The sequence below is a fragment of the Carettochelys insculpta genome, chromosome 11 (assembly GCF_033958435.1).
Source record: "Carettochelys insculpta isolate YL-2023 chromosome 11, ASM3395843v1, whole genome shotgun sequence".
In the NCBI taxonomy this organism is placed as follows: domain Eukaryota; kingdom Metazoa; phylum Chordata; order Testudines; family Carettochelyidae; genus Carettochelys; species Carettochelys insculpta.
Window position 1 is genome coordinate 18,760,155 of NC_134147.1, and position 25,159 is coordinate 18,785,313.

The following is a 25,159-nucleotide window of genomic DNA, read 5'->3' on the forward strand; positions in this document are numbered from 1 at the left end:
CCCAGAGCCCAGAGATACAGAAGTAGTGTGAACATCTGTTCCGTTTTTACCAGGACATTCCCTTATTTTAGCTGTCTCACAGGTGTCCTGACCTTTTAAAGAAAATAGGCAAATTGTCCAGTATTTTGGGGGGCTTCTGTTCCACGGCACCCAGTTTCTCAGGGCAGCAGCCTCTGCTTCAGGTAGCTGCCCAGTTCCCTGCTGCCCTGTGCCGTGGGGAAGCTCCTCCATGAGCAGGTATCTTGTTCCTCAGTGAGGCCAGGAGGCTGCAAAGACAGCCATGTCTGCCTGTATCAGAGAGGTAGCTCCATTAGTCTGTATCTTCGAGAACAACAGGAAGTCCCATGGCACCTTATAGACTAACAGATACTTTGGAGCATGAGCGTTGCTGGGCAAAGACCTGCTTCATCAGGTGGTCTTTGCCCGGGAAAGCTTGTGCTCCACAATATCTGTTAGTCTATAAGGTGCTACAGGACTACTTGTTGTTCTCGAAGATACAGACTAACAGGGCTGCCACGCTGATATGTGTGAAACTGATGCCTTTTAAATAGAATTTAATTTAGCCAGCCCCCCAATTTTCTGTTGAAAAACAGTTTGGATGGAAAAAATTTCAGCCACCTTGTGACAGGGTGTTCCAACCCGGCACTGGCCAGCAGGGTGGGGGCCAGGCGTACAGGGTGGAGAAGGCCCCTTCCCCATGGCCCTTCTAGGCATGCTTCAGCTGCAGCCCTTGTATAAAGGCCAGAGAAGCTGGTCAGTTGGGGCTGGCCACCGTGGGGAGGAGCTCCTGCCTGAGCCTGAGGAGCAGCCTGACCCCATGGGAGCAACATCCTGAGGGAGCAGCAGCCTGGACCCAACCAACACTCTGCACAGCTGGACAGCATAGGAAGTAGCCCAGGAGCCGGGAGCTGGAAGGCAGCCTGGTGAGCTTGTTGTGTTTTGGAGGGATTCCCCACTGAACTGGTGGTCGGGAGCAAGCCCTATCACCAACAGGGAGCATGACTGAGTGAGTAACTAGACTACTGAGGCTTGGCTGGGAGTGACTGGGCCTCTGGGCCCGAAGGTAAAGGTCTAGACTGCTAGGCCTGAGTGGCTGGGCTGTGGGACCCGGACCTAGAGGACTGGGCCTGACTCAGGGGGCGAGTAAGCCATGTAGGACTGCCAGTGGGAGGCGTGGGGCAGGAGGTCCTACCACACCTTTAATATAGGAACCTCTCTTTTATAGACCATTCTTGTAACATTACTCTTGCTGTATTTTGCTTACATGCTAATTAAATTAAATGCCTACCAAATGCGTTTAGATATCCATACACGCTGATTAAAACCAGTGCATGCAGAGAGAGAGTGCACCAGAACCTCCCCTTGTGGCACAAATCTGTTGGCCAGGATCTCACACCCAGGTAGGATGACAGCAGATGCTTGCATGACTGGCCAGCCAATGAAATTGACCATGAAGAAAACCATCAGTGGTGCAGGGATGTCGACAGCTCCATATACCATCTGGATGAGGTAAATGCTGACCCGCAAAATTCGCAGGTCCATGGCCAATCCGTAATAGGCAAAGCTGGTGGAAAACCAGTCATTGGCACAAAACTGCAGGGTACAGTGGAAATAGTCCGGGAGGTTGCAAAGAGTCTGGAGACAGGCTGTTCACAGTGGTCACGGATGGCAGAACACGGAACAATGGTCTCAAGTTGCGGCTGGGAAGGTCCAGGTTGAAAGTTAGGAAAAACTTTTTCACTAGGAGGGTGGTGAAGCATTGGAAGGGTCTACCAGGGAAGTAGTGGAGTCTTCATCCCTGGAGGTGTTTGTCTTGCCTCGACAAAGCCCTGGCTGGGCTGATCTGATGGGTTTGGTCCTGCTTAGGGCAGGGGGCTGGACTTGATGGTTTTTTTAGGTCTCTTCCAGCTCTATTGTTCTATGATTCTAGTCTGCAGGGTGCCACTGGGAGTGCTGTAAATCTTTTTGTAGCCTGGGGTTTGGGAGACCTCAGTTGTTCCTTCCCCTGTCCCAGGTGTTACCTTTGGCAAGTCACTTAGGCTACGTCTACACTACCAGATGAATTCAATTTTATCAAATTCAGTTTTATAAATGTGATTTTGAGTATCCTCAGTTCCCACAGTCGAGTTTTTTATGCAGATAATTTTCTGTGCATTAATGCTCAAAATAAAAAAGTAGCGTTTTACAGTGAATGAAAATTTGGCTTGACCTGAATATTTTCCCTTTTTGATTTTCAAAAAATGGTTGAAACAAAAATTGTATTTCAGTTTGTCCCGAAACCTTTTTTTGCCACTATTTTGGGAATTGACAGTAACAAAAAACAAACAAACAAACAAAAAAAACCCACACTTTTCCCAGCTCTTTCTCTTTTTTTGTTTGCATGTATGTGAGAGAGAATCCCCCTTTCTAGTGGCGAGAGGAGAGGCAGGGGCTGGGGGATTGGTAGGAAACAGCCTCTACTGCCAACCTGCTCCAAAATTTCTGTGAAGCTCACGTTGCTCCTAGACCAGGAGACTCTGACACCTTGAATGAACTTGTTTTGTGAAATGGATGCACACCCAAAACAATATGGAGATTTGAACAGAAGAAGGCAGTCAGTGTTTACTCACAGATGCACACAGCTTTGGATTTGCTTACACATCTGCTCCTGGTTTTGTCAGGTGCAGCAGTCAACTCTGTAGAGACAGAAAGCGCTGCATTGGATCTAGCTGTAGCTTAGGGTGAATTCCTACAGCTGAGCCACCGATTTGGCTGCCTTATGTACCTTCTGATTAAGTAAGTTGCTAATCAGAAGACTGGTGTAGTTAAACCAGATGCAAAATTTCTGGGTCATTCCATGCACAACTAATCCACAGTCTTTTTTTTTTTTGGCTACTTGACGATTCTAAGTTGATTGTGAATCCCAGAAACCTGACGGAATGGTTTGGCTGGGAATGTTTATGCTTTGCTGAGTAGGAGCTCCATGTCAAGCAACAGGCTGTTTTCGAGTTCTGTTGCACTTTTCGGTAATCTTTTGTTGGGTTTCATTTGTCCAGTTAGGCAAAGTTCACCTTGGTTTGCAAGGCTTAGTGGAAAACAAACAAACAAACAACTCCAAGAGTAATTTAGGGGAGAACATGTCAAGAGAGAGCCAGGTAAAATATGCCTTTAAACCTGAGCTTTCCAACCCTGATGTGTTTTGCACTGTGGAACAAATCTTGTTGGATAGATGGCCAACATTCTGGAGTTCCCCATAGCTCAGTGGGAGTTTCTGCATAACCATACTGCTAGGCAGCAGGGTAGACTCTGAGTGACTGTATTTCTCTGTGCCAAATATGGGACACCTAGTGACATTATTCGTATTCGTAGGGCCATCCTTAGGATTTATGGAAGCCCTACACCGTACTAATACACTTGCAGCCCGGAGTGGGGCAGATGATGATTTTTAAAGCTGTGATTTTTGTAATCTATAGCAGCACATGAAGGATTATTTTGAAAACAAATTTTAAACTAAGGTGCTGTCCACTAACGCAGTACATTCACAAACTGGCGGCATATACTTGGGGTTGGCAAACGCTCATTAAATGGCTTCGTTACCACTTGAATGGCTCTTTCAAAGGGTCAGCGGTCTTCTACTAGGTCTGTCAGGCTGTTTCACTTTTGAGTTAACTAGATCCTCTCCAGAGGAAGCAGAGCCACAGAACAGGGCTAGGAAGAGGATGTTGGGTGGAGATTAAGACCTGGTGGTGACCCAAATTTTCAGGTGGCTTCTGCAGCTGCACATTCTTCATATGGGTACAGACGGCTCTCTGTGTTCAAGCGAGTTCAGTAGAATTCAGAACATGCAGTACAAATGTTCAAATTAACATCAAGTTAACTAAGCCCCAGTTCAAAAGAAATGTTGAGTATCTGGATTCTTTATTTACCTTCTTCTCTTTAAGTGTTGCATGGCGAGAGGTGACACACTCATGCACATTACAGGACACCTCTCTCACAGGAGGAGGCGGGTAACTGACCCAGTTAATCCCTCCATGCATGATTTGCTGGGCCCCCAGGGTGGACCCTCCGGCATCTTCTCAAGGCATCATGTGTGGGGCATGGAGATTCACAGGCCTGTCCTAGATTTCTGTCGGGGCTCACCCCGGGATGGGGCAAGCCACTGCCTTTTGGCCCTGTGCGGGAGGGAAGAGATGGGGGCTGCTTCCAAGTGGTAGGGGTGGGGATGAGCTGACTCATGGTTTTCCAGAGGTCATCTCTTCCCTCCTGCCCCGCATTCTGTTCTGGCTAGGAACATCTTGTCCTCTCGTGCTTGCACAGGTAGAAAGGCAGCTAATAACTCCAAGCTGCTGCTGGCCAGCAACATAACCTAGCTGCCACCCATGCCCTGGCTACAGTACAGTCAGGAATGGGATGAGCTGTAAGGATGCATTGAGTACCTGGGCCCAGGGAGCCCAGCTGCAGGGACTTCAGGGCAGCCAGGTGGCTCAGTGGGGAAGGGTGCCTAGAGAAGATCGGCAATTGCTGGTGGCCAGACCGATGGTAGGGGGTGGGGGGGAGAAACATGTGAAGAAGGTGTGAAGAGCCCCTGCCTGGGGAGCTGTGGGGTTATGGTGTAAACAGTCGGGAAATAGCTTCCCCCTGTTGCTCCTGAGCTTAGCTGAGGGATGGGGAAGCTTCCCCATCTCTGCTGTGTAGGGTTTTTGCACAAGCAGGGTTGGGGTACTCCCAGCCAGCATCCCAGGCCAGATGGTGTTGAGCTTTCCACAGGTGCCAGCCCAGCCAGAGCAGTGTGGGGAGGAAGGAGCCTGCCACCCAGGCTGCTGATGAGCTGAATGATCCAAGGGGCCAGCTCTTCCCACAGCCTCCGGAGGGGGCTCGTATCCTGCCTGGGAGAACTGGAGAAGCAGTGGTATTGTGGAGTGCTGTGATGGGGTTCGGGGTTCCCCAAGCTCTGCACCCCGTCTGCAGGCAGGAGTGACTCTCACTCAGCAGGAGAACAGCAGGTTTATTAGCCAGCAGGGCACAGCATCGTACAAAGGAGTCAGTACAGCAGGCAGAGACAGCCAGTCCAATCCATGTTGGGGAGAGGAGGCCCCGAGGGGCCCTCAGAGCCGGGGCCTTGCCCCCTCCTTCGTGTCTCTCTCTCTCTCTCTCTCTCCCAGCCCAGACTAACTGCTTCCCAACTCCCAGTTCCAATTCAAACCCCTCAGGCTCCACCTCCTCCTTTGTCTCCAGTACAAAGGTGTTACCTGGTCGTCAAGGTTACCCTCAGCAGGAGACCCACACCCTCTGTGAGCCACTCACACGCAGGTGTCCCCCACTCCGTCATATCTCTCCCCGCTTCCAGACCGAACTGAGCAGAGTCACTCAGTCAGTGACCTGGGGAAGGTCAGGGCCCTCCCCTTGTGACAGGGCATGGGCTGTACCCTCGGTGCTCCCCTTGATGTGCACCACCTCCATGTCATAATCCTGCTGGGGAGGCTCCAAGTCAGGAGCTTGGTATTGGCCCTTTTCATGTGATGCAGCCGGGCAAGTCCCTTTAGTTCCCGCGGGTTGTTTGGTCTCCCTGCTTTGGTCTCCGGTCCATCAGCCACGTTCTCAAGTCGGGCAGGCAGAGCCCATACGGCTGCTGCAGCACCAACAGATCAAACAGTTCTTTTCTGGTCTGGGCCCTGCCCTGTCTGAGCACCAGTCCATACAGCTGCTCCGGCCAATGTTTGGAATTCAGTTACAGTCCAGTAAAGGAAGGTACAAATGCTTTCTACCCTTGGCATTTAGCCAGACCACCAAAATGGTTGTGTGCCTCAGTTTCCGCTTCCATGCCACACAATAGGTTTGGAATGTTCCTTCTCATGTCAGAGGTTGCAAGACGAGTTACAGCGAACAACGGTGACATTTTAGAATTACAAACTCCTTCAACATACAATTCATGCTTATACATCGATGTCATCATGTTACATGGCTCTTTCTAACCCTTCAGTACATGGTACAATTCTACAGCTTTGGGTAGCAGCACCCCTTGGTTACAGCAGTCAGCGTGAGTAGCAGAACAAACCCATTGCAATTGTACATTTACATTGCTCTTTGGTAGACCACAACCTTTGTGTAATCTCCTTGAGAATCTGGTATTTTGGGGCTAAAGGGCTGAGACATTTCATTGCACCATAAAGTTCTAATCGTCTCTCTTGCCCCCTGGGGTGGAAATCTGATCTCTCTGGGTGTGCCTGCCCTACTAACGAGTGCTGGGCGTTGATGATCTCAGGGAGACTGAGCCCTCCTAGCCAGTCTGGAAATTTGCAAACCAAACTGGTTTCTAAAAGTTGTTTTGTGAGTCCCAGACGCAGAATCCACATGAAGGAATCCCTGTTTATCCCTTACTGGCCCACCAGGCCCACAGCTCCTTTGTCCTTCCACCTCCAACTTCTGCCTCCCCATGAAATCAGAAGTGGAGTCCATTATGAGAATAAAAGTGTTTCCACCATCTGGAGATGGGGAATTGCTGGCGCTCTCCTGCCTTGTACAGAGATTGACTGTGCAGCTGTTTCACTTGGTCCTCACAGGGCTGCTCACATACCCTGATAGTTTTCACTTTACTTGGACTACCTTCCAATTCCTGAGAAACTTTCACACTGCCTGCTTTGGACCCTTGCAGAGCACAGCCAGTGGTTTCACACTCAGGAAGGTTCTGGCCATCAGAAGCTGAAACAAACTTCTCCCCAGGCAAAGGGCTGCTCTGGCTCTTACAGACAAGCACCTTTCCTGTTCACTTTCCTTCACCTCACTCCCATTTTCTGCAGTCCCCACAGACTCCTCAGGAAAAGTTTCATTCTCTTCCTCAAGAGCTCCCCCAAACAACAACTCACCCCTGTCTGCCTGCACATGGGGCACTGCTCCCTTGAGCCACAACCAGCTCCTGGGTTTCACCTATGCCCAGGATCACTTCTGGCCCATCAGGCAGATTCCCACATAATCCCCCTCCAGGCAGACAGCTGGTACCACCAGACAGAAGGTTAGGATCCCTTTCCTCCCTTCTGCTACCAGCTTCTTTATCTTCATCAGTCAGCGTAACTCCATTGCCAGTCTGCTCTTCCTATGCCCTGGCTAGAGGATGACTCTGGTAGGACAGAGTCCTCTCTCCCCTCCCAGTAACACCCAGCATCAGGCAAAGAACAAGTACCAGAATCGACTGGTCTCTGGGATTCCCTGATGATACTAACTGGATCAGACCGAGTTAAAGCATCATCCTCCGTGGGAGACACAGAGGTAGGCCCACTTCCCATCTGGGCTTCAGGTGCACTCAGATCCAGCTCTGGGATCTTGGCCCCATCTCGAGCCCCCACAGGCTCAGACAAAGGATTCACTTCCCCAGAAGCAGAAGCACCTTTCTTGCACCAAAGACCAACGTCCTTATCAGGAATACCACTGCCCATCCCAGAGCCATTCCCTCTGCTCCAGCCCCAGTGGCTGGATTCAGAGTCACACCTGGAATGCTCTTTCCTGGTGGTTCTCTGTCCAGCCACCCCAGGCTGGGGAATCCTCCTCAGACAATGGACTAGTTTCCTCGCTGGCACCTTTTCCAAATGCAGGCTCTGCTCTCTCCGCAGGCTGCTGCTGCTCTTCAACACAGACAATCGGAGACACTCTCTCCTTTGTCCCAGCCCCTGGCTGGTCTCCACACATGCCCAGAAGGCGAAGCAGCTTCTCTCACAGACAACTTGCCATTCCCAATGGACAAGCTGCTTTCCTGCGCAGGCACACAGGCACCTTCCTCAGCCCAGGCCTGGAAAATGCTTCGCAGATCTGTCTTGGCCACTAGTAGATGATGGGTTGGAATTACTCCTTCCCTCCTTGAGCTGTGGCAGGCCACTCGGTTCAGAGCTCCATGCAGTCCCGGGTTCCCTGCCCCAATCTGGGCTCACCTCTGCAGGAGTTTCCTTAACCGTCAGCTCTGCCACTGCACATCCATGCTACCTTGTCCAGCTCCTTTAATCTCGATTCGGTTTCCAGGTGCTGCCACTTCACAGCGGAGTTGCTGAGCGTGGTTGCAGGCTCTCAGGCTGTTGCCTTCTGCACCCCAGGATTCCTGGAAGAATTCCTTCAGTGTGCCAGGCTCCTTGCGGGTCACAAGCTCCCTGGGGTTAGGCCGTAGGTCCCTCCGCCCTCTGGGACCGACTCCAACAAACTCCCAGAGGGACCCCTTCTTCAGTGTGACACCCACTCTTAAGGACCATGAGCACGCTGTCTTGGGATGAACTCATTCAGCATGTCAGCCTCCTCGTGGGTCACTTGTTCCTGGGGGTTGGGCCCTCGGCCCCTCCACCTTCTGGGACTGACTCTAACTGACTCCCAGGAGTAACCCCTCCTCGGGTGTGACACCCCCCTCTCGAGGACCATGACCGCGGTCACTCGGGTTTGGCCGCAGGCCCCTCCGCCTTGGGGAACTACGCCTCACTGCCCGTCAGCACACCTGGGTCTCGCTGGCCCCCCTTCTTCCTCCTGGGCCCCCATCACTTACTGCTGGATGCTCCATCTTTGGGGTGCAGAACATCCCACTTCTGACACCAGTGTGATGGGGTTCAGGGTTGCCCAACCTCTGCACCCCATCTGCAGGCAGGAGTGACTCTCACTCAGCAGGAGAATAGCAGGTTTATTAGCCAACAGGGCACAGCGTCGTACAGAGGAGTCAGTACAGCAGGCAGGGACAGCCAGTCCAATCCATGTTGGGGAGAGGAGGCCCTGAGGGGCCCCCAGAGCCAGGGCCTTGTCCCCTCCTTCCTCTCTCTCTCTCCCAGCCCAGACTAACTGCTTCCCAACTCCCAGTTCCAATTCAAACCCCTCAGGCTCCACCTCCTCCTTTGTCTCCAGTACAAAGGTGTTACCTGGTCATCAAGGTTATCCTCAGCAGGAGACCCACACCCTCTGTGAGCCACTCACACACACACAGGTATCCCCCACTCCTTCACAAGTGCAAAAATTGGCACAGCAGGGAGAAGATTGTGAGGGGAGAAGCATGTAAATGGCCAATGGGTGGGCAGCAGAGGTAACATTTGACTGGCCACCACCTACCCCCACTCACCAGCCATCGCAGTGAAGGCAGGCAGAGGGAGCCTGCTGGCCTAAAGTTGGCACGCAGCAGGACCTGGACTCATGGACCAGCAGTGGGGAGTGCTGCAGCTTTGCCTGACCACCAGCCCTACATCTCCACCCCATGGTTAGTCACTGAGCCCCCAGAAACCGCTGTTGGGTGAGTATCTGGCGGGCAAGGATCTGACCAGCAGTAGGAGCCAGCAGTACTGATGGGAAGGAAGAAAATAGGGGACAATTTGCCTCCCCCCCCTTTTTTTTTTAAATAAAAATAGGACACTTGCAGGAGGACTTAAGTATGGGACTATCCCTTGAGAAATGGGACATCTGATCACCCAGGCATGGAATTTGACCTCAGCAGTCGATGAGAGATAAGGGCTATGCTGATTTACTCCACCTGACCTATCTACACAAGCGTAAATCAGAAGTCACGACTCTTCAAGACCCATTTTACAAAGTCAGGGAGATTGAATGAGCCCTGAGCTCAGCAGGGTTAAATGAACAGAGCTCAACTAATTTCAATGCTGCCTTAGACCAGCTGAGGATCTGATTCGTGTACATCAATGTAAATGTGGAGTCACAGCATTTCAAGCCCCTTCTCTTACCAAACCATGGAGAGTCAGTGACCCAGATTCTTTGCAGGTGTTGACAGACCCATGTCTACAATGGACCTGTGAATCTGAATCTGGTCCCATACACTTAAAATACTTACCTGCTTCCTATGTTCTGCCAAGCAATGTCTTTAATAGGCTGTCTGCAGCTCAGTCGATTGTGCTCTCACCAAGAAAATTTTCCAGAAATCTTTCTGGATCAGTGGAGATCAGGTTGTGGCAGCAACACATTGAGGACACAGAACATTAGAGCTTGCAACCTCTTTGCCACTGTTTCAGTGACAGGATCCCAAACCCACAGGCAAATCTTGAATGCCTCTTTAATTACTCAGGACAACTTCCACTTAGCAAATTAATGAACAAGAGCTAATGTGATCCCACCATGCAGCCAGGACCTGGAGAGGAACATGTGACTTGGGAATGTGAACATGGTGTCTTTCCTGCAGTTCCTGGTGTGAGGAGCTTGGGACAGAACAAAATGAGAATGCCAGAGGAATAGGTAAGGCTGAACCATCTCGGGCTAAGTCCTGGCTTCAGAACAAGAAGAAAATAGAAAACGTTTAACATGGCAAAACAAGTTTCCTGTGACCCCAGAGTCTTGTTACAGCATTGCCATAATGCTGTAAACATGCTCAGCTGGAACTAGCTTCTGTTTCTAGTTTTGACCAATTGGGTGGCATTGGGCAAGTAATTTAAATCTTGCTGTGCCTCGATTTCCCCATCTGCTAAAAGGGCACAATTATATTGCTCTTCTCACTCGACCTGCTTAAAAGTTTTCTTGGCCATGACTTTCTCTTTCTGATATATGATGGCTTTTTGACAAAAATGGAAATGTTCAATCCACTTTTTAATCGTTTCAAGGGGAAAAATTCGACACAGATATGGAAAAGCTATGGATGGAGAAAGAAATGCACATGAAATGGTGCTGCAGTGTTACTGGGCTGGAAAGCAAGCTTAGTACAATGCCCCTTTCCCAGTACAAATGGAGCGGAATGAATCGAAAAGTTGCTGGCTGGGAAACAAAAGATTTTCACACCTTAACTGGCTGCTGGCGTGAAAATAATGAGGGGGCAGGCCGTGTTGGTAGTCTCTGTAGCACTGCCAGCACGTAAGGGTCCTGCTGTGATCCACTCAGCTCATGCTAGGCACTGAGGCATCAGCTGGCTGTAGAGGCTGGTTGTTTCCATAAACCGGACATCTCAGAGAAGAGCCAAATATATGCAGCTGCTGTAATTCGGAATCACTCCTTGAAGTTGAGGTAACTACGCCAGTTTATACCAGCTGGGGGTCTGGCTCCATTGACTCCAGCAAAGGTACAGCCAGTTCACACCAGCTGGGGATCTGGCTCATGGAGCTTTTATGTCCCTAGGCCACTTTGTCCCATTTCATTCCACTTTTTTCTTCTATTCTCTTCCTTCCCCAGGGCCATAGGTAGAAGTGCTGTGGAAGATGCTGTGAGGTAGAAAACACTTAGGCCACGTCTATGTTACCTGGAAGACTGATCCATTCAGGGTGGATCTTCCAGGGTTTGATTTTGCGCTCCTGGGGGAGACGTGCAAAATTGGCCTATCGGGGTCAGCAGTTGACGTTCCTTAGTAAGGACGGCCAGGTAAGTCGATTGCGGATAAGTCAATTCCAGCTACATAATTGCCGTAGCTAGAATGGCGTATCTTCTGTCGACTTATCTGCCTAGAATAAGCAGTGAGGTGGCAAAGTTTGCAGATGACACCAAGTTGTTCAGGACAGTCAAAAGCAAAAGGGATTGTGAAGAACTACAAAAAGATCTCAGCAAACTGAGTGATTGGGCAGCAAAATGGCAAATGAAATTTAATGTGGGTAAGTGTAAGGTAATGCATGTTGGAAAAAATAACCCAAATTACACGTACTACATGATGGGGTCAAATTTAGCTACGACAGATCAGGAAAGGGATCTTGGAGTTATAGTGGATAGTTCTCTGAAGACATCCACGCAGTGTGCAGCGGCAGTTAGTAAGGCAAATAGGATGTTAGGAATTATTAAAAAAGGGATCGATAATAAGACAAAAGATATCATACTTCCCCTATATAAAACTATGGTACGCCCACATCTCGAGTACTGCGTGCAGATGTGGTCTCCTCACCTCAAAAAAGATATATTGGCATTAGAAAAGGTTCAGAAAAGGGCGACTAAGATGATTAGGGGCTTGGAAAGGGTCCCATATGGGGAGAGGCTAGAGAGACTGGGACTTTTCAGTTTGGAAAAGAGGCGATTGAGGGGCGATATGATAGAGGTATATAAAATCATGAATGGTGTGGAGAAAGTGAATATAGAAAAATTATTTACCTTTTCCCATAATACAAGAACTAGGAGACACCAAATGAAATTGATGGGTAGTAGGTTCAAAACTAATAAAAGGAAATTTTTCTTCACACAGCGCACAGTCAACCTGTGGAACTCCTTGCCCGAGGAGGCTGTGAAGGCCAGGACTCTATTAGGGTTTAAAAAAGAGCTTGATAAATTTTTGCAGGTCAGGTCCATAAATGGCTATTAGCCAGGGATAAAGTATGGTGCCCTAGCCTTCATAACAAGGGCAGGAGATGGATGGCAGGAGATAAATCACTTGTCTTCTGTTCTCCTTCTCTGGGGCACCTGGCATTGGCCACCGTCGGCAGATGGGATACTGGGCTTGATGGACCTTTGGTCTGACCCAGTATGGCCATTCTTATGTTCTTATGTTCTTATGTTCTTATGAATAGACCAAGCATGAGTGTCTCTTTGCTGGTAAAGAAGTCCTGTGGCACCTTATAGACTAACAGATATTTTGGATCATAAGCTTTGTCAGCGGGTCTTTGCCCAGGAAGGCTTATGCTCCAAAATATCCATTTGTCTAGTAGGTGCCACAGGACTTGTTGTTGTTTTTGAAGCTACGGACTAACTCAGCTACCCCATGATACTTCTTTCCTGGTAGTGCAGAATGTGCATCCAATAGATGTGACAGGAACAATATGTTGTCTCTTCTAATGGTTAGAGCAGTGAGACAGATGGGAAAGAGGCTTGGGTTCTGTTGCAGGCTCTCATTGGCATTGTGGGCTTAGAGCCTGAAGCAATATGGTTAAGTGGACTGGGATCTAAGACTCCTGAGTTCTGTTCTCAGCTCCAGACAGGAAAGCAGAGTTTAATGGAGGCGTCAGCAACCACTGGCATGGGTGCCAAGAGTGGCATCTGAGTTGATTTTTTTCATTGCTATGCAGGGCCAGAGCTCAGTCCTGTCCCTCCATCTCATGCAGCTGGGAGCTTGCTCAAAGCCAGACCACCTGTGGATTAACATGAGACCAGCTAGTGCTACCACCCACCACTGAAATGTTAAAGCTCTGTATCTTAATTGATTTATTAATGAAGCTGTTGTAAGTAGGACTATTAGTCACTTTAAAAAGTATCACCAGAACTCAGACTGTACATAGAGGTCAAAAGGTCAAATGTTGACAGTCCTCCTCAGAAAGGTTGCTGACCTCTGGTTTAGTGATTAGTTGAAGAAGCTGGCAACTAGACCCCTTACTTATTTTTCCATCTCTGCCATAGATTAGATCTTCCAGTAAATATTTTCTGGTTTACCCCTGAAAACAGGGGGATGAAAATCCAGATCCGTTTGTGCAGTGCTTTGTGATCCTTTGGCAAGGAGAGCTGTATCTGGGCAAGCTGTTATCTCATCACCTGGTGGGGGCTGATTCCCCATGAAGGGACCGTGTCAACTGGGCCCTCAGCGCTTGCCCTTTCCCCCTCCGGAAACACAAGCTGGCTCCCCCAGTCAATGCGATTTGGGGTTTCCACCATCAGCTTATTATACCTGCAGTGATATTGAGTCTTTTCTGGTCTGGCTATGGTCTGAAGAAGTGGGTCTGCCCCACAAAAGCTCCTCACCTAATAAATTATTTTGTTAGTCTTTAAAGTGCTACTTTACTGCTGCTTTGTTTTGATATTCTTTCTGTGTTGTTCTGTTTTGTTGCAAAACTACCTTAGCAGAGGTCTTCTGGGGACATCTTTTACAGAACATGCATCATTTAAATCGTTCTCATCCTCTATATTATTTTATCTCTTATCTAAACGTCTTGCCAGTAGGCCTAATTTCACAGCAATATATTGAGGGGGGAAACCAAAAATTCTTTTTTCCTGGAGTTTTCTATCCTTTTTCTTCTAACTTTGAGAATACAGTCTGGGCCGCTGTATTATTTTCAGAAATCGGCTGCAATGATAGGAGGTGGGACAAGCAGTGGATGGCCAGTTGAGAATACAGTTGTTGCACAGAAGCTTTATAGTGCACCGGAAAACCAAAGACTCTTCCCTTCAGTAAGTCTCTTTTCTGAAAAATTTTCCTATCGTCTCTTTCTTCATGCTTTTCGGGGTCCCTCTATTAGTTTCGATGAAGTCAAAAATCTTTTTTCCTAGGCTTTTCTGTCCTCTTTCTTCTAACTTCCAGAGTACCTGTGTTATTTCTGGATATCGGCATATTTTCTGGGATTGGATGTAGTCACAGGAGGGGGGACAGCTGAGAGTTCAGCGAAAGAAGAAAGACGTTTTTGTAAACTTTTTCGCTGTCTGTGTGGATGCCCTATTTTTCCTTCTTTTCAAGGGGAAAAATGGACGTTTGCTTAGCACGGGAGGAGAATGAGGAAAATGCAGTGTGGGAAGATGATGTCAAAGACCAGCAAGCATACCCAGAGTGCTAGGGGGATGAGGGAACTGTGGGATAGGTTTCCACAATGCACCACTGCAACAGTCGATGTTAGCCAAGTTGAGTGTGGCAACCATGAATTGACTTTGTGAGGAGCACGTGGGAAGTGCGGATGATCAAATTCGAACTTATACATTCCAGAATTACAAAACCAATATTAATGAATTCTAATTTATCTTGTAGTGTAGGCGGAACCTAGGACTCTCGGGCAGTTTAACAATGCCACAAGCTTTGTTCTGTGAGGTAGAGCACGCGCTTTACCTCTTTGTTCTTCAGGCTGTCGGTCTTCACCACTACTGTATTCCATGAAATCATGGGCTAGACTTTCAACTGGTCTAATTAGCAAAGCTCCACTGATTCCAGCTGGCACCTGGCCCTTAACTGGTGTGCAGTGGAGTCTTTTCAAAGCAGCGCTGAATAAGAAAATCACTGTGCACAGTACCAGAGAGGTCGCCGTGTTAGTCTGTATTCTATCAAAACAAAAAAAGCCATCATGTAGCACTTTAAAGACTAACAAAATAATTTATTAGGTGATGAGTTTTTGTGAGACAGACCCACTTCTCCAGATCTACAGCCCTACCAGCACAGACTCCACATGTGAAGCACAGAGGTCCAAAAGTTGTTATCAAGGTTGACAAATCAGAAAAATTGTTATCATTGTTGGCAAATCAGACCTCTCTTGCTCTTCTATCTGATTAGCCAACAATGATAACAATTCTTCTGATTTGTCAACCTTGATAACCATTTTTGGACCTCTGTGCTTTATATATTGAGTCTGTTCTGGTAGGGCTGTAGATCTGGAGAAGTGAGTCTGTCCCACAAAAGCTCATCTCCTAATAAATTATTTCATTAGTCTTTAAAGTGCTACTGGACTGCTTTTTTTGTTTTTTTACTGTGCATAGTGCGTTCAGCCTGTCTATGAACATGATACCAGATCACTAGCACCTTCATGGGCAGCGGGTGACCCCAGGACTCGGGGAGAGAAACACTCTCAGCACCATTTCCCCACCTGAGGCTCTACTCCCCACTGCGGCCTCCAGCCTCTGCCCAACCCTCTCCTCCAACACACAGATACAATGGGGCTGCTGTTGCCTAGCCTGGGATAGCACATGCCCAGAGCTCCAGGGAGCAGGCAGGTGCTGCTGTGCAGCCCACAGCAGATCATGGGTGGCATCAGGTGAGGCAGTCTGGGAAGGCACTGCTTCCCCTGCCTACGATACGCACTGCCTCTGAGCCGCTTCCCATATACACTCAACTCAATGGGTGGTTTGACTACACAGGCAATGGCAGACCATGAATGACCCATATGTATAAGTTGCTGGCAGTGTATGTTGGATTCCTGCAGAAAGCTATGTGGGGCGCTGAACTGCAGGGAGAGTCTACGCAGAGTAGTTGTGACATGTTCTCCCTTTGCTTTCCAGCCGGTCACACGGTATAAATACGTCCAGCAGCACTACAATAACAAAAAAAACAGTAAAAATGTTCTTCATTTTATTTTCCTTAGCGCAGTTGTTTGGAGGGATCTGGCTCTGTGCAATTTACGAGGACATTCATTTGTAGTTTATCTTTGATCATATGTCTTGATCTTAATAAAAAAGTAAAATTAAAAAAAGCCCAGAAGAAAATAAATATCAGTTTTTGTAGAGCCATCAAGAAATATTAATGTAAAAGAGATGCCCAAACCAATGCAGTTTTAAAAAGGTTCCAGTGTTGTACTGAACAGTAGTGCATGGGAGCTTTTTGAGGGAGAAAAGGCAAAATGCCACATTTCTTGGTGCGTGGTGCAACAATCAACACTTATCATATGCATGTGATATATCACACTCAGACATACACACACACAAACACACCTTTCTTGTTGCTGTTACCAATAGTTGCTCCCCCCAGCTGTACTGGCCAGGTGAGTCAGATGGGGGAAGGGGTGGAGCCGGGCCTCCGCTGATCCGGATCGGTGCCCCAGCACTGATCAGACAAACTCCGGGTCCCCATGCAAGACACGCCCCCCTCCACAGTGTCCTCTCTCCCATGCATGCTGACACCAACCAGCTATCTCATGCACATGCATAATCTGGAAGAGCAATCGTATGAACATGCACTTAGCACCTTCTTCTGGGTGTTGCTGGTGACTCCCAAGACATCCACATCTTCTTTCAATGGGCCCACTTCACCGGCTCCACCGTTCTTCTCATTGGTCTTGGATCTACCCTCTCCAACCCTTGCAAGTACCTGTAGGTGCCTGTCTCCCACGCCCTTCCATCCATGCTCCACCCACTCAATAGGGCAATCAACTAAGCAACCCAAAAATAGAAGGCACAGAGAGGTTCCTCCACACCCCATCTACTTCCAGGAACCATTCCACAAAATATAACTAAATTTCCGTTTAACAGGGTTCAACACAGTGATACATAAAATGACCTGATAACAGTATTCAAAACTCCAATGGGAAGTAGTTAAAATGAAGCTGTAGCTACTCTAGGATTTATTTTTCACAAAATTAAAAACCAAAAAGGCACAGGTTCTGGGCTCTCCCCAGTCTGGTGGGTACAGAATAGGGAGATAGGTTGGGCTCCACAATCCACTCGTTAATGGAAAAAGAGCCACACACTGGCCACCTGTGGTCTAGTGGGTTGGGCAGAAGTCTAGAATTTAGATGATGGGTTTAATTTTCCTCTGTACTACAGATTTCCTGTCTGACCCTGGGCAAGTCACTTAGTCTTTCTGTGACTCCATTTCCTTCTTCAGAGAGCTGCGAGGAAAAATATGTTCAAAAGAGTCAGAGTATGAACAGAGAGGTCGCCGTGTTAGTCGGTACTCCAACAAAACAAAGCAGGAGAAATGTAGCACTTTAAAGACTAACAAAATGATTTATTCAGTGATGAGCTTTTGTGGGAACAGACCCACTTGATCAGATCAAATTCAAGAGAGTCAGGTACTCATGCAGTGATAGGGCCATCTAGGGAATTTCAATTTCTTCACACATTCTTGCTTATTTCTTCTTAAATCCTTACTTTGGATTTTTTCCTTACATATACAAACATCTGATCCTTCCCTGAATCCTGCTATTTGTGTCTTGTAGCAGTGAATTCCAAATACAATTGTTTGTTAAAAACGATTTCCTCCTATCCATTTTAAATGTGCAGTCTTTATGTTTTAGCAACTAGTCTTGGCAGCGCGAAGCCTGAAAAAATCATGGTTCCTCTTCAACTCGAAAAACCCTGAAACTGGCTGAAAAATCACGGGCGAAAAAAGTAAAATTGCCACTAGAACAGATGTCACTTGGCAAATATAGAAACAATTTCATGAAAACCTCTTGTAAAGTATTTTGACTTTTGTACGTATAATAAAATATCCAATGATAGTTTCCAAAAATATTCAGCCTGAGGCAGAGATCCATCATGGTGAGCTTTAGTTAGAAGAGTTATTGTTTGGGGACTCTGCCTGTACCTTTCCCAGAGTCTCAGTATTTCACTCCAGGCAGACACAGAGAGATGGCTTTAAACCCACATTTGTGCTCCCCCATTCTGAACCCTGAGAGACGACAGGAGAGGTGAACAGGATGGTAGAGGTGAACAGTCTCTTATCAAAGGTCCACCCTGTGATGGAGTGTACTAACCCTGCACTGTGCAAGGGTTTGATGGGGCGTACCAACCCCACACTGAGCAGGGGGTTGAGAGCCAGGCCTATTGTAAAGAACAGGCCCCACCCCCAAGGCCCTGCTGGGCATGCTCCAACTGTAGGCCTGGTATAAAGGCTGGAGAAGCCTGGCAGTTGGGGCCGGCCAGCAGGGGGGAAGGAGCTTCTGCAGAAGCCCAGGAGTCATGGTGACCTGAGCAGCAGCAGCAGCAGCAGCAGCAGCAGCAATCGCCACCGCCACCGCCACCGCCACCTGAGGGGCAGCAGCAACAATGGTGGCAGCCCCCACCGGAACAGCAGTCCGCGGCAGAAGCGGCTGGAGGGGGTGAGACCTGAATGGAAGTGATGGACTGCACCAGGAGCGGGGCAGGAAGTAGCCTGGGGTGGCGAGGGGAACTGCGAAGGTAACCCATGAACTCAGCATATTGCGATGAGGATCCCCGCTGAGCTGGTGGCTGGGGTCTCTCAAACACCACCAATGGGGCTTGGGGCTGGAGCTCGGTGGAGCGGGCAGGCCCATGCTCCCATACCCCCACCTCCCTATGTGCCTGAGGCAGGGAGGTCCTAGGCCGCAGAGGCCCGTGAACTGTGACTGGCCTGCTAATGGTGACTAGGCATCAGGGGTCTGACTGGGCCGTGAAGCCCTGGGGATGAATCTTGGACCCTCGGGAGCGAGGCAAGGCAGGATACCCTGCCACGCACCCATCCACACATGGCTCAGTATCCATCTCTGTGGTGTTGGTGATTGTGGCATTTGGGTTCAGGAGCCGCCAGTGGGGGGCGGTGACAAACCACTGGCACTTCTCTGGCTTCTGTCTCGTGTCCGTGGGAATGGAGGCCTGGAGCAGCTCTCCAGCGTGGAGGCTGGCAGTGACATTGCCACGATGCGTGTAGTTAGCTGCGATGTGCACTTGGCAGTGATGCTCTGGGATCCCAGCTGCAGGAGATTATGGCTGGCCACCATTAAGAACAGGATGGCCAGAGATGCCACCTGCATGACTTGGAAGCGTCCCATGCTGCCAAGGTGGTCCAGAAGTTCAGGAAAACTCATGGGTCTCGGGTAGTGCTGTGTCAATGTAAAAGAAAAAATTTAAATCCATGGCACTGCTGTGAGCACGGCATGGCTCCACAGTATGCCAACGTTTTTATGGCTGACCCGGAATAACGCTTCCGCAGTTCTTGTCCCGAGCCCCCCTCCTCTATTTGTGCTACACTGATGACATCTTCATCATCTGGACCCATGGGAAAGAGGCTCTTGAAGAGTTCCACCATGATTTCACCAGTTTCCACCCCACCATCAACCTCAGCCTGGACCAGTCTACACAAAATATCCACTTCCTGGATACTACTGTGCAAATTAGTGATGGTCACATAAATACCACCCTATACCAAAAGTCCACAGACTGCTGTGCTTATTTACACGCCTCCAGCTTCCATCCAGGGCACACTACGCAAACCATTGTATATAGCCAGGCACTAAGGTACAATCGCATTTGCTCTTATCCATCAGACAGAGACAAATGTCTACAAGACCTTTACCAAGCTTTCCTGGAACTACAATACCCATTGTAGGAAGTGAGGAAACAGATTGACAGAGCCAGACATCTACCCAGAAGTCACCTGCTACAAGACAGGCCTCACAAGGAAAACAAGAGAACACCACTGGCCATCACATAGAGCCCCCAGCTAAAGCCTCTCCAGCGCATCATCAGTGATCCACAACCCATCCTGGACAATGATCCTTCACTCTCACAGACCTTGGGAGGCAGGCCTGTCCTTGCCTACAGACAGTCTGGCAACTTTAAATGAATTCTCACCAGCAACTATAGACCACAATGCAGTAACTAAACCTGGAACCAATCCCTGCAACAAACCTTTCTGCCAGCTCTGCTCACCTATCTACACCAGCGATATCATCACAGGACCTAACATCAACCACACGATCAGGGGCTCTTTCACCTGCAAATCTTCTAATACAATATATGCTGTCATTTGCTAGTAATGCCCCACTGCAATTTACATTGGCCAAACTGGACAGTCGCTGGGCAAAAGAATAAATGGACATAAATCAGACATCAGGATTGGTAACATACAAGAGCCTATAGGAGAACATTTCAGTCTCGCTGGACGCTCAGTAACAGATTTAGAAGTAGCAGTCCTACAACAAAAAAATTTCAAAAATAAAATGGAAAAAGAAATTCCTGAGCTGCAATTCTTTTGCAAATTTAACTCCAGCAACCAAGCATTGAACAGAGACTGGGAGTGGTTGGTCCATTACAAAAGCAGTTTCTTTGCTCTTGATGTTCACATCTCCACATTAGCAACTGAGAATGGGCCACATCCTCCCTGACTGAACTGACTTTTTTTCTCCTCTCTTGGTGTTCACAACTCCACATTAACTGCCAATAATGGGCCATATCCACCCTGACTGAATAGACCTTGTCAGCTCTGGCCCTTCCCTTTACTGAGACCTCTCTCTTCAAATTCTCTTCTGAAACATCCCACCCCCACTCCTGCCATGCATCTGATGAAGTGGGTCTTTGACCACAAAAGCTTATGCTCCAAAATATCTGTTAGTCTATAAGGTGCCCCAAGACTTCTTGTTTTTAAAGAAAAAATTTGCAATGATGAGTGAGACTAGACTCTCCCCTATGTTAGCAAAGTAGCTCAGTGGTTTGGTCAATAAGTAACTGCTGAATGGTGCTGATTCACCCTTGGGATTCTTATGCTGAACTTCTTGGAAGGTTTGTGCTTCTCAGCCAATTGTCCTTTGATACCAGAGGTTAAATTTGCCAAAGTGGCAAGGTGGCTTAACTTTGCAGGCTGTTGCCTGCATTCACTGGCTATAGTTATTTTGTATTGCTGCAGAAATCCCAGTTTAGCTAGTCCGAGCCTGCACTGCCAAACCATTCAGTTACTAGTCAATCAGAAACCACCACTTCTGGCAGTGGGGGGTGGGTTTTCTGCCAGGATTTATTGCCTGCTTATCCCTCAGGGTTTTAGCCTCTTGCTGACCTCAACACATTGTTAGGCAAAGGTTTGATGTGCTCAGCCAGTTAAAGTTTGACTTTGCTTATTTGGTGGATTAAATTGGGTAGGAAAAAGGCACAAAGGGCAGTGCTAGCAAAGGGGTTCATCTGCAGAGCACGGGGACAAGAATGATGACTTGGCTAGTCAGGATTGGTCAGTTAGGATCCATGCTTCTTTTTTTTTGTTTGTTTGTTTAAAAAAATAAAGAGGAACCAGTACTCAGGTGGGGGTGCCAGTACTTAGTACCACCATAAAATAAGCTCTGATTTTGGCTATAAGGGGGTGCAGGGTGGACTGGAGTCTGTGCGGAATTCTGTATCACTTCGTGCTGACGTATCGCTAGTGTATTGGCTAGAGGAAGATTTTCGAAAGTGCTTTAAGGTAGCATCCGCCTGCCTCTCCCACACAAGGGCTACGTCTACAGTAGAGCACTACTTCAAAGTAGAGACTTGGAAAGACGCTACTTCGACGCGGAGTGTCTACATACGCGCTGGAGCTGGTGCCATCCACTTGCAACATCAAAATAGTGATGTGTCACGTCGAAGGGGGGCTCCCTGGACACGGAAAGAAAGCGTCCACACATACGGGCAGCCCCATTCGAAATAAGGGGCCGAGAATGGCTGCGGGGGGGGGCCGCAGGGTGGACAAGCCCTTCTGGGGCCACAGCAAGCCTCTCCTTTAAAGGGCCCCTCTCAAACACGCTCGGCCTGCACAGCATGAGGCCTGCGGAGGTGCCACAAGCCCCACAGATGCAGTGACCACAGGAATGGACACAGAGCAGCAGCTTGATGTCCTGCTGGCTACCACCAGCGGGGCGGGCACCCTGCTAGCAGCAGCATGGGTGGGCGCCCAGAAGCTGTTGGCAGGGGAGCCCTCCCCAAGGGCAGAAGGGGATGCCCCAGACCATTGGGACCTCCTGACCCCCTCTCCCCCCACTGGGTGCCCTGCCAGCTCTGGAGCACACCACCAGCTCTGAGTGGTGGGAGTAACTTGTCATGGGGGAGTGGGACGATGACCGGTGGCTCCAGGACTTCTGGATGAGGCGGCAGATCTTCTTGGAGCTCTGCCAGTGGCTGAGCCCTGCCCTGAGACACCAGGACACCCAGATGCAGTGTGCCCTCCCCGTTGAGAAGAGGGTCACAATAGCTGTCTGGAAGCTGGCCACTCCAGACAGCTGCCTCTCCGCGGCACACCAATTTGGTGTGGGCAAGGCCACAGTTGGGGCCGTCATCATGGAGGTAAGGAGACCCGGGCACGCACCCACTGTCGGGGGGGGCGGACCCTGCGTGCAGGCCCAGGGAGGTGGGCCAGGTTGAGGCCCTGGGTGTGGGCCAGGGTTGGGGGGCCAGAGGAGGCCAGGCACAACCTGCACACCCTCACCAGTGCCAGTGTCCCCGCCCTGCAGGTGGTCGATGCTCTGAATGCCCTGCTCTTGCAGAGGGTTGTCTGCACCAGGGACCTGGATGCGGCCCTCTTGGGCTTCACCACACTGGGGTTCCTGAATTGCTTCGGGGCCCTTGATGGGACCCACATCCCCATGTGTGCCCTGGAGCACAGCGGAGGACGATTCTTAAACCCGAAGGGCTCCCATTCCATGGTCCGGCAGGCCATGGAGAACAGCCGGGGCAAGTTCCAGGACATATATGTGGGCTGGCCTGGCTGCACCCACGACATGTGGGTCTGCTGCAACTCAGGCCTGTGCCACCAGCTGGAGGAAAGGACCTACATCCCCCAGAGGGAGATCTCGTGGGGGAGCACCTCCATGCCCCTCTGCCTGACGGCTGACACTGCCTACCTGCTCCAGCCCTGGCTCATGAGGCTGTATACTGGCCACCTCACTGCCAGCCAGGAGCAGTTCAATGGACAGCTCAACCGTGTCCGCCAGGTGGTTGAGCACAACATTAGCCGCCTGATGGGGTGGTGGTGCTGCCTCCTCGCCCGCCTAGATGTGGGCATCCTCAACGTCCCCTAGGTGGTGGGTGCCTGCTGCATGTTCCACAACATCGTGGAGAGTAAGGGGTGGCCTTTGTGCAGGCGTGGGCAGTTGAGGCAGGCACAGGCTACTCCCAGCCAGCTGCTGACCCTAGCCACGAGGCCCACCAGGACGAGATCCACGTCCGGGAGGCCCTGTGGCAGTACTTTGAGCAGGGGTCCCAGGAACCAAAGCCCCAGCCACCCCTGTTGGGTTTCTCGCATGCTCCCCTCTCCAACGAGCACACAGGGGTTTGGGAAACGGGAACTGTATGTATATTGAAAACAAATGCACCTTTGAATAAAACTTATGTTTAACAAACAACATTGAAAACTATTTTCATGGGGGGAGTCAACTATTTACAGGAGGGGCACTTGGATGGCCCAGCCGTTGGCCCATCACTCTGGGGCAGGAGTGGAGGGGTGCGACCCCTGCCAGCTCCGGCTTCTATGCTCCCCTCCATCCTGGGTCCCCAGCAAGGCTGGGTGGGGTCAGGGAACATGGGCAAGTAAGGCCAGGGCTCAGTCTCGGGCCAGCATGCAGGACCAGCGTGCTTCTCACCTGGGAGGCTGTCGGGTGGGGCCACGGTGGGAGGGGCAGCGGGGGGGCAGCTAGGCCACCAGCTCCCCGTATGAGGCCTCCAGGTTGTCGAAGCTGCGCATGAATGCTCCCAGGCCTCCCGGTGCCAGGCAGCCTCCCCCTTCTCAAAGTGGAGGTACCGCTCTGTGAGTTCGACCTGGCACCAGAGGGAGGTGGCCATGAGTGGGTCTGCAACCGTTTGCCTCTGGCTCCAGTGAGAGTGGGCCCATCCCAGAAGAGATGGTTCCTCCTGGCAGCTGCCGTCCAATGCCTCTGGGGCACTGTCCAGGACCATGGACAGTGCCATGCTCTCCTGGCCCTCGGATGGTGTGGCTGCAGATACAGAGGAAGAAAGAAGACAACCATGAGTACCGAGCCCTGCCCTCTGGCCCATGTCCCCCTCATTCCCCCCTCGTGGGCACTGGGTCCCCATCCCCCATCCATTGGTGTGGTGGCCCTGTGGACGGCCGCTAGGGTGTGATGCTGTCCACAGGACCAGGTGCTGACAGGCCCTGGCAGCCGTGGTCTGCTTGGGCTTGGGTGGGTTGGGGTCTGCAGGTGGTGTGGGAGGCCCCCAGTCATGTATGGTGCCCATGCCCCAGGGTTACGTGCCCTGTGGGGTACATATCTGAGGGTCCACCACCATGGTCGGGGGATGCCTGTCTGGCACATGCCCGACTGGTGGAGCAGGAGGGGAGGTCCATCACCAGCTCCCGCTCCTCACTGGACCACCCTGCTGCCTCGCTGCCCGGCTCCGGCTGCAGCGCTGGTGTGGTGGTGCTGGCCTCTGGGCCTGGCTCCTGCTCTGTGACCTGCTGGGGTTCCTCGGCCATGGTGTCAAGGACGGCTGCAGAGGGAGGAGGTGTCCTGGGAGCCCAGGATGGCCCTGAGCTCCTATTAATAGGGGCAAGCAGCGGGGGGCGGTCCCCGACTGGCTGGCCCAGTCCTGAGCCTGGGCATAACCCTGCCGCAGCTCCTTGACCTGGCTGCACGCGTGGTCAGGAGTGCAGGCAGGGTGACTCCGGGCGGTCAGATGGTCAGCCAGCTGGGCAAAGGTGGCTGCGTTCCGCCCCAGAGCCCCAGCAGGTCCCAGAGCTCAGCCTCGGTACAGGATGGGCTGCACTGTCTGCCCCCTGTGTGGAGGCTCAGGAGCCCTGTGGGCGCTCGTGTGGCTGGCTAGTTGCCATCCCTTGCTGTCAGCTGCTGGGGGTCTGGCTGGGGCTTGCAGGGACAGCACATGTGATGGCTGCTGCCTGCACGCTCTCAGCATCCTGTATTGGGGTTTCAGGGTCCATGGGGCTTTAAGAACCACTGTGCGCACAGACCATAGAGCCCTGCATGGGCTGGATAGCACGTCACCATGTCCCAGCTGATTACCGCCATGGCGGACCCCACTATTTCGAAGTAGCAGGATGCAGAGCATCTACAAGCATCATTTTTTGACATTGGATGTCGAAGTAGCGTGCTGTTCTCATTGGGATAATGATTTCAATGTCTCCGCACCTACCACTGATTTCAACTTCAAAGTAGCGTGTGGCATGTGTAGACGTGATGCACGCTGC

The 25,159-nt window shown here is 50.4% G+C and overlaps 1 protein-coding gene across 1 annotated transcript in view; it reads right to left on the reverse strand.

Annotated features, from left to right (window-relative positions):
* The window catches only part of LOC142019282 (solute carrier family 22 member 6-A-like), a 38,860-nt gene extending 19,793 nt beyond the window's left edge, over window positions 1–19,067 (reverse strand). Inside the window, 1 exon segment of the mRNA XM_075005937.1 lies at window positions 19,008–19,067. Within this exon segment, the coding sequence (XP_074862038.1) occupies window positions 19,008–19,067 (60 nt within the window).
* Between the last annotated feature and the right edge of the window lie 6,092 nt (window positions 19,068–25,159).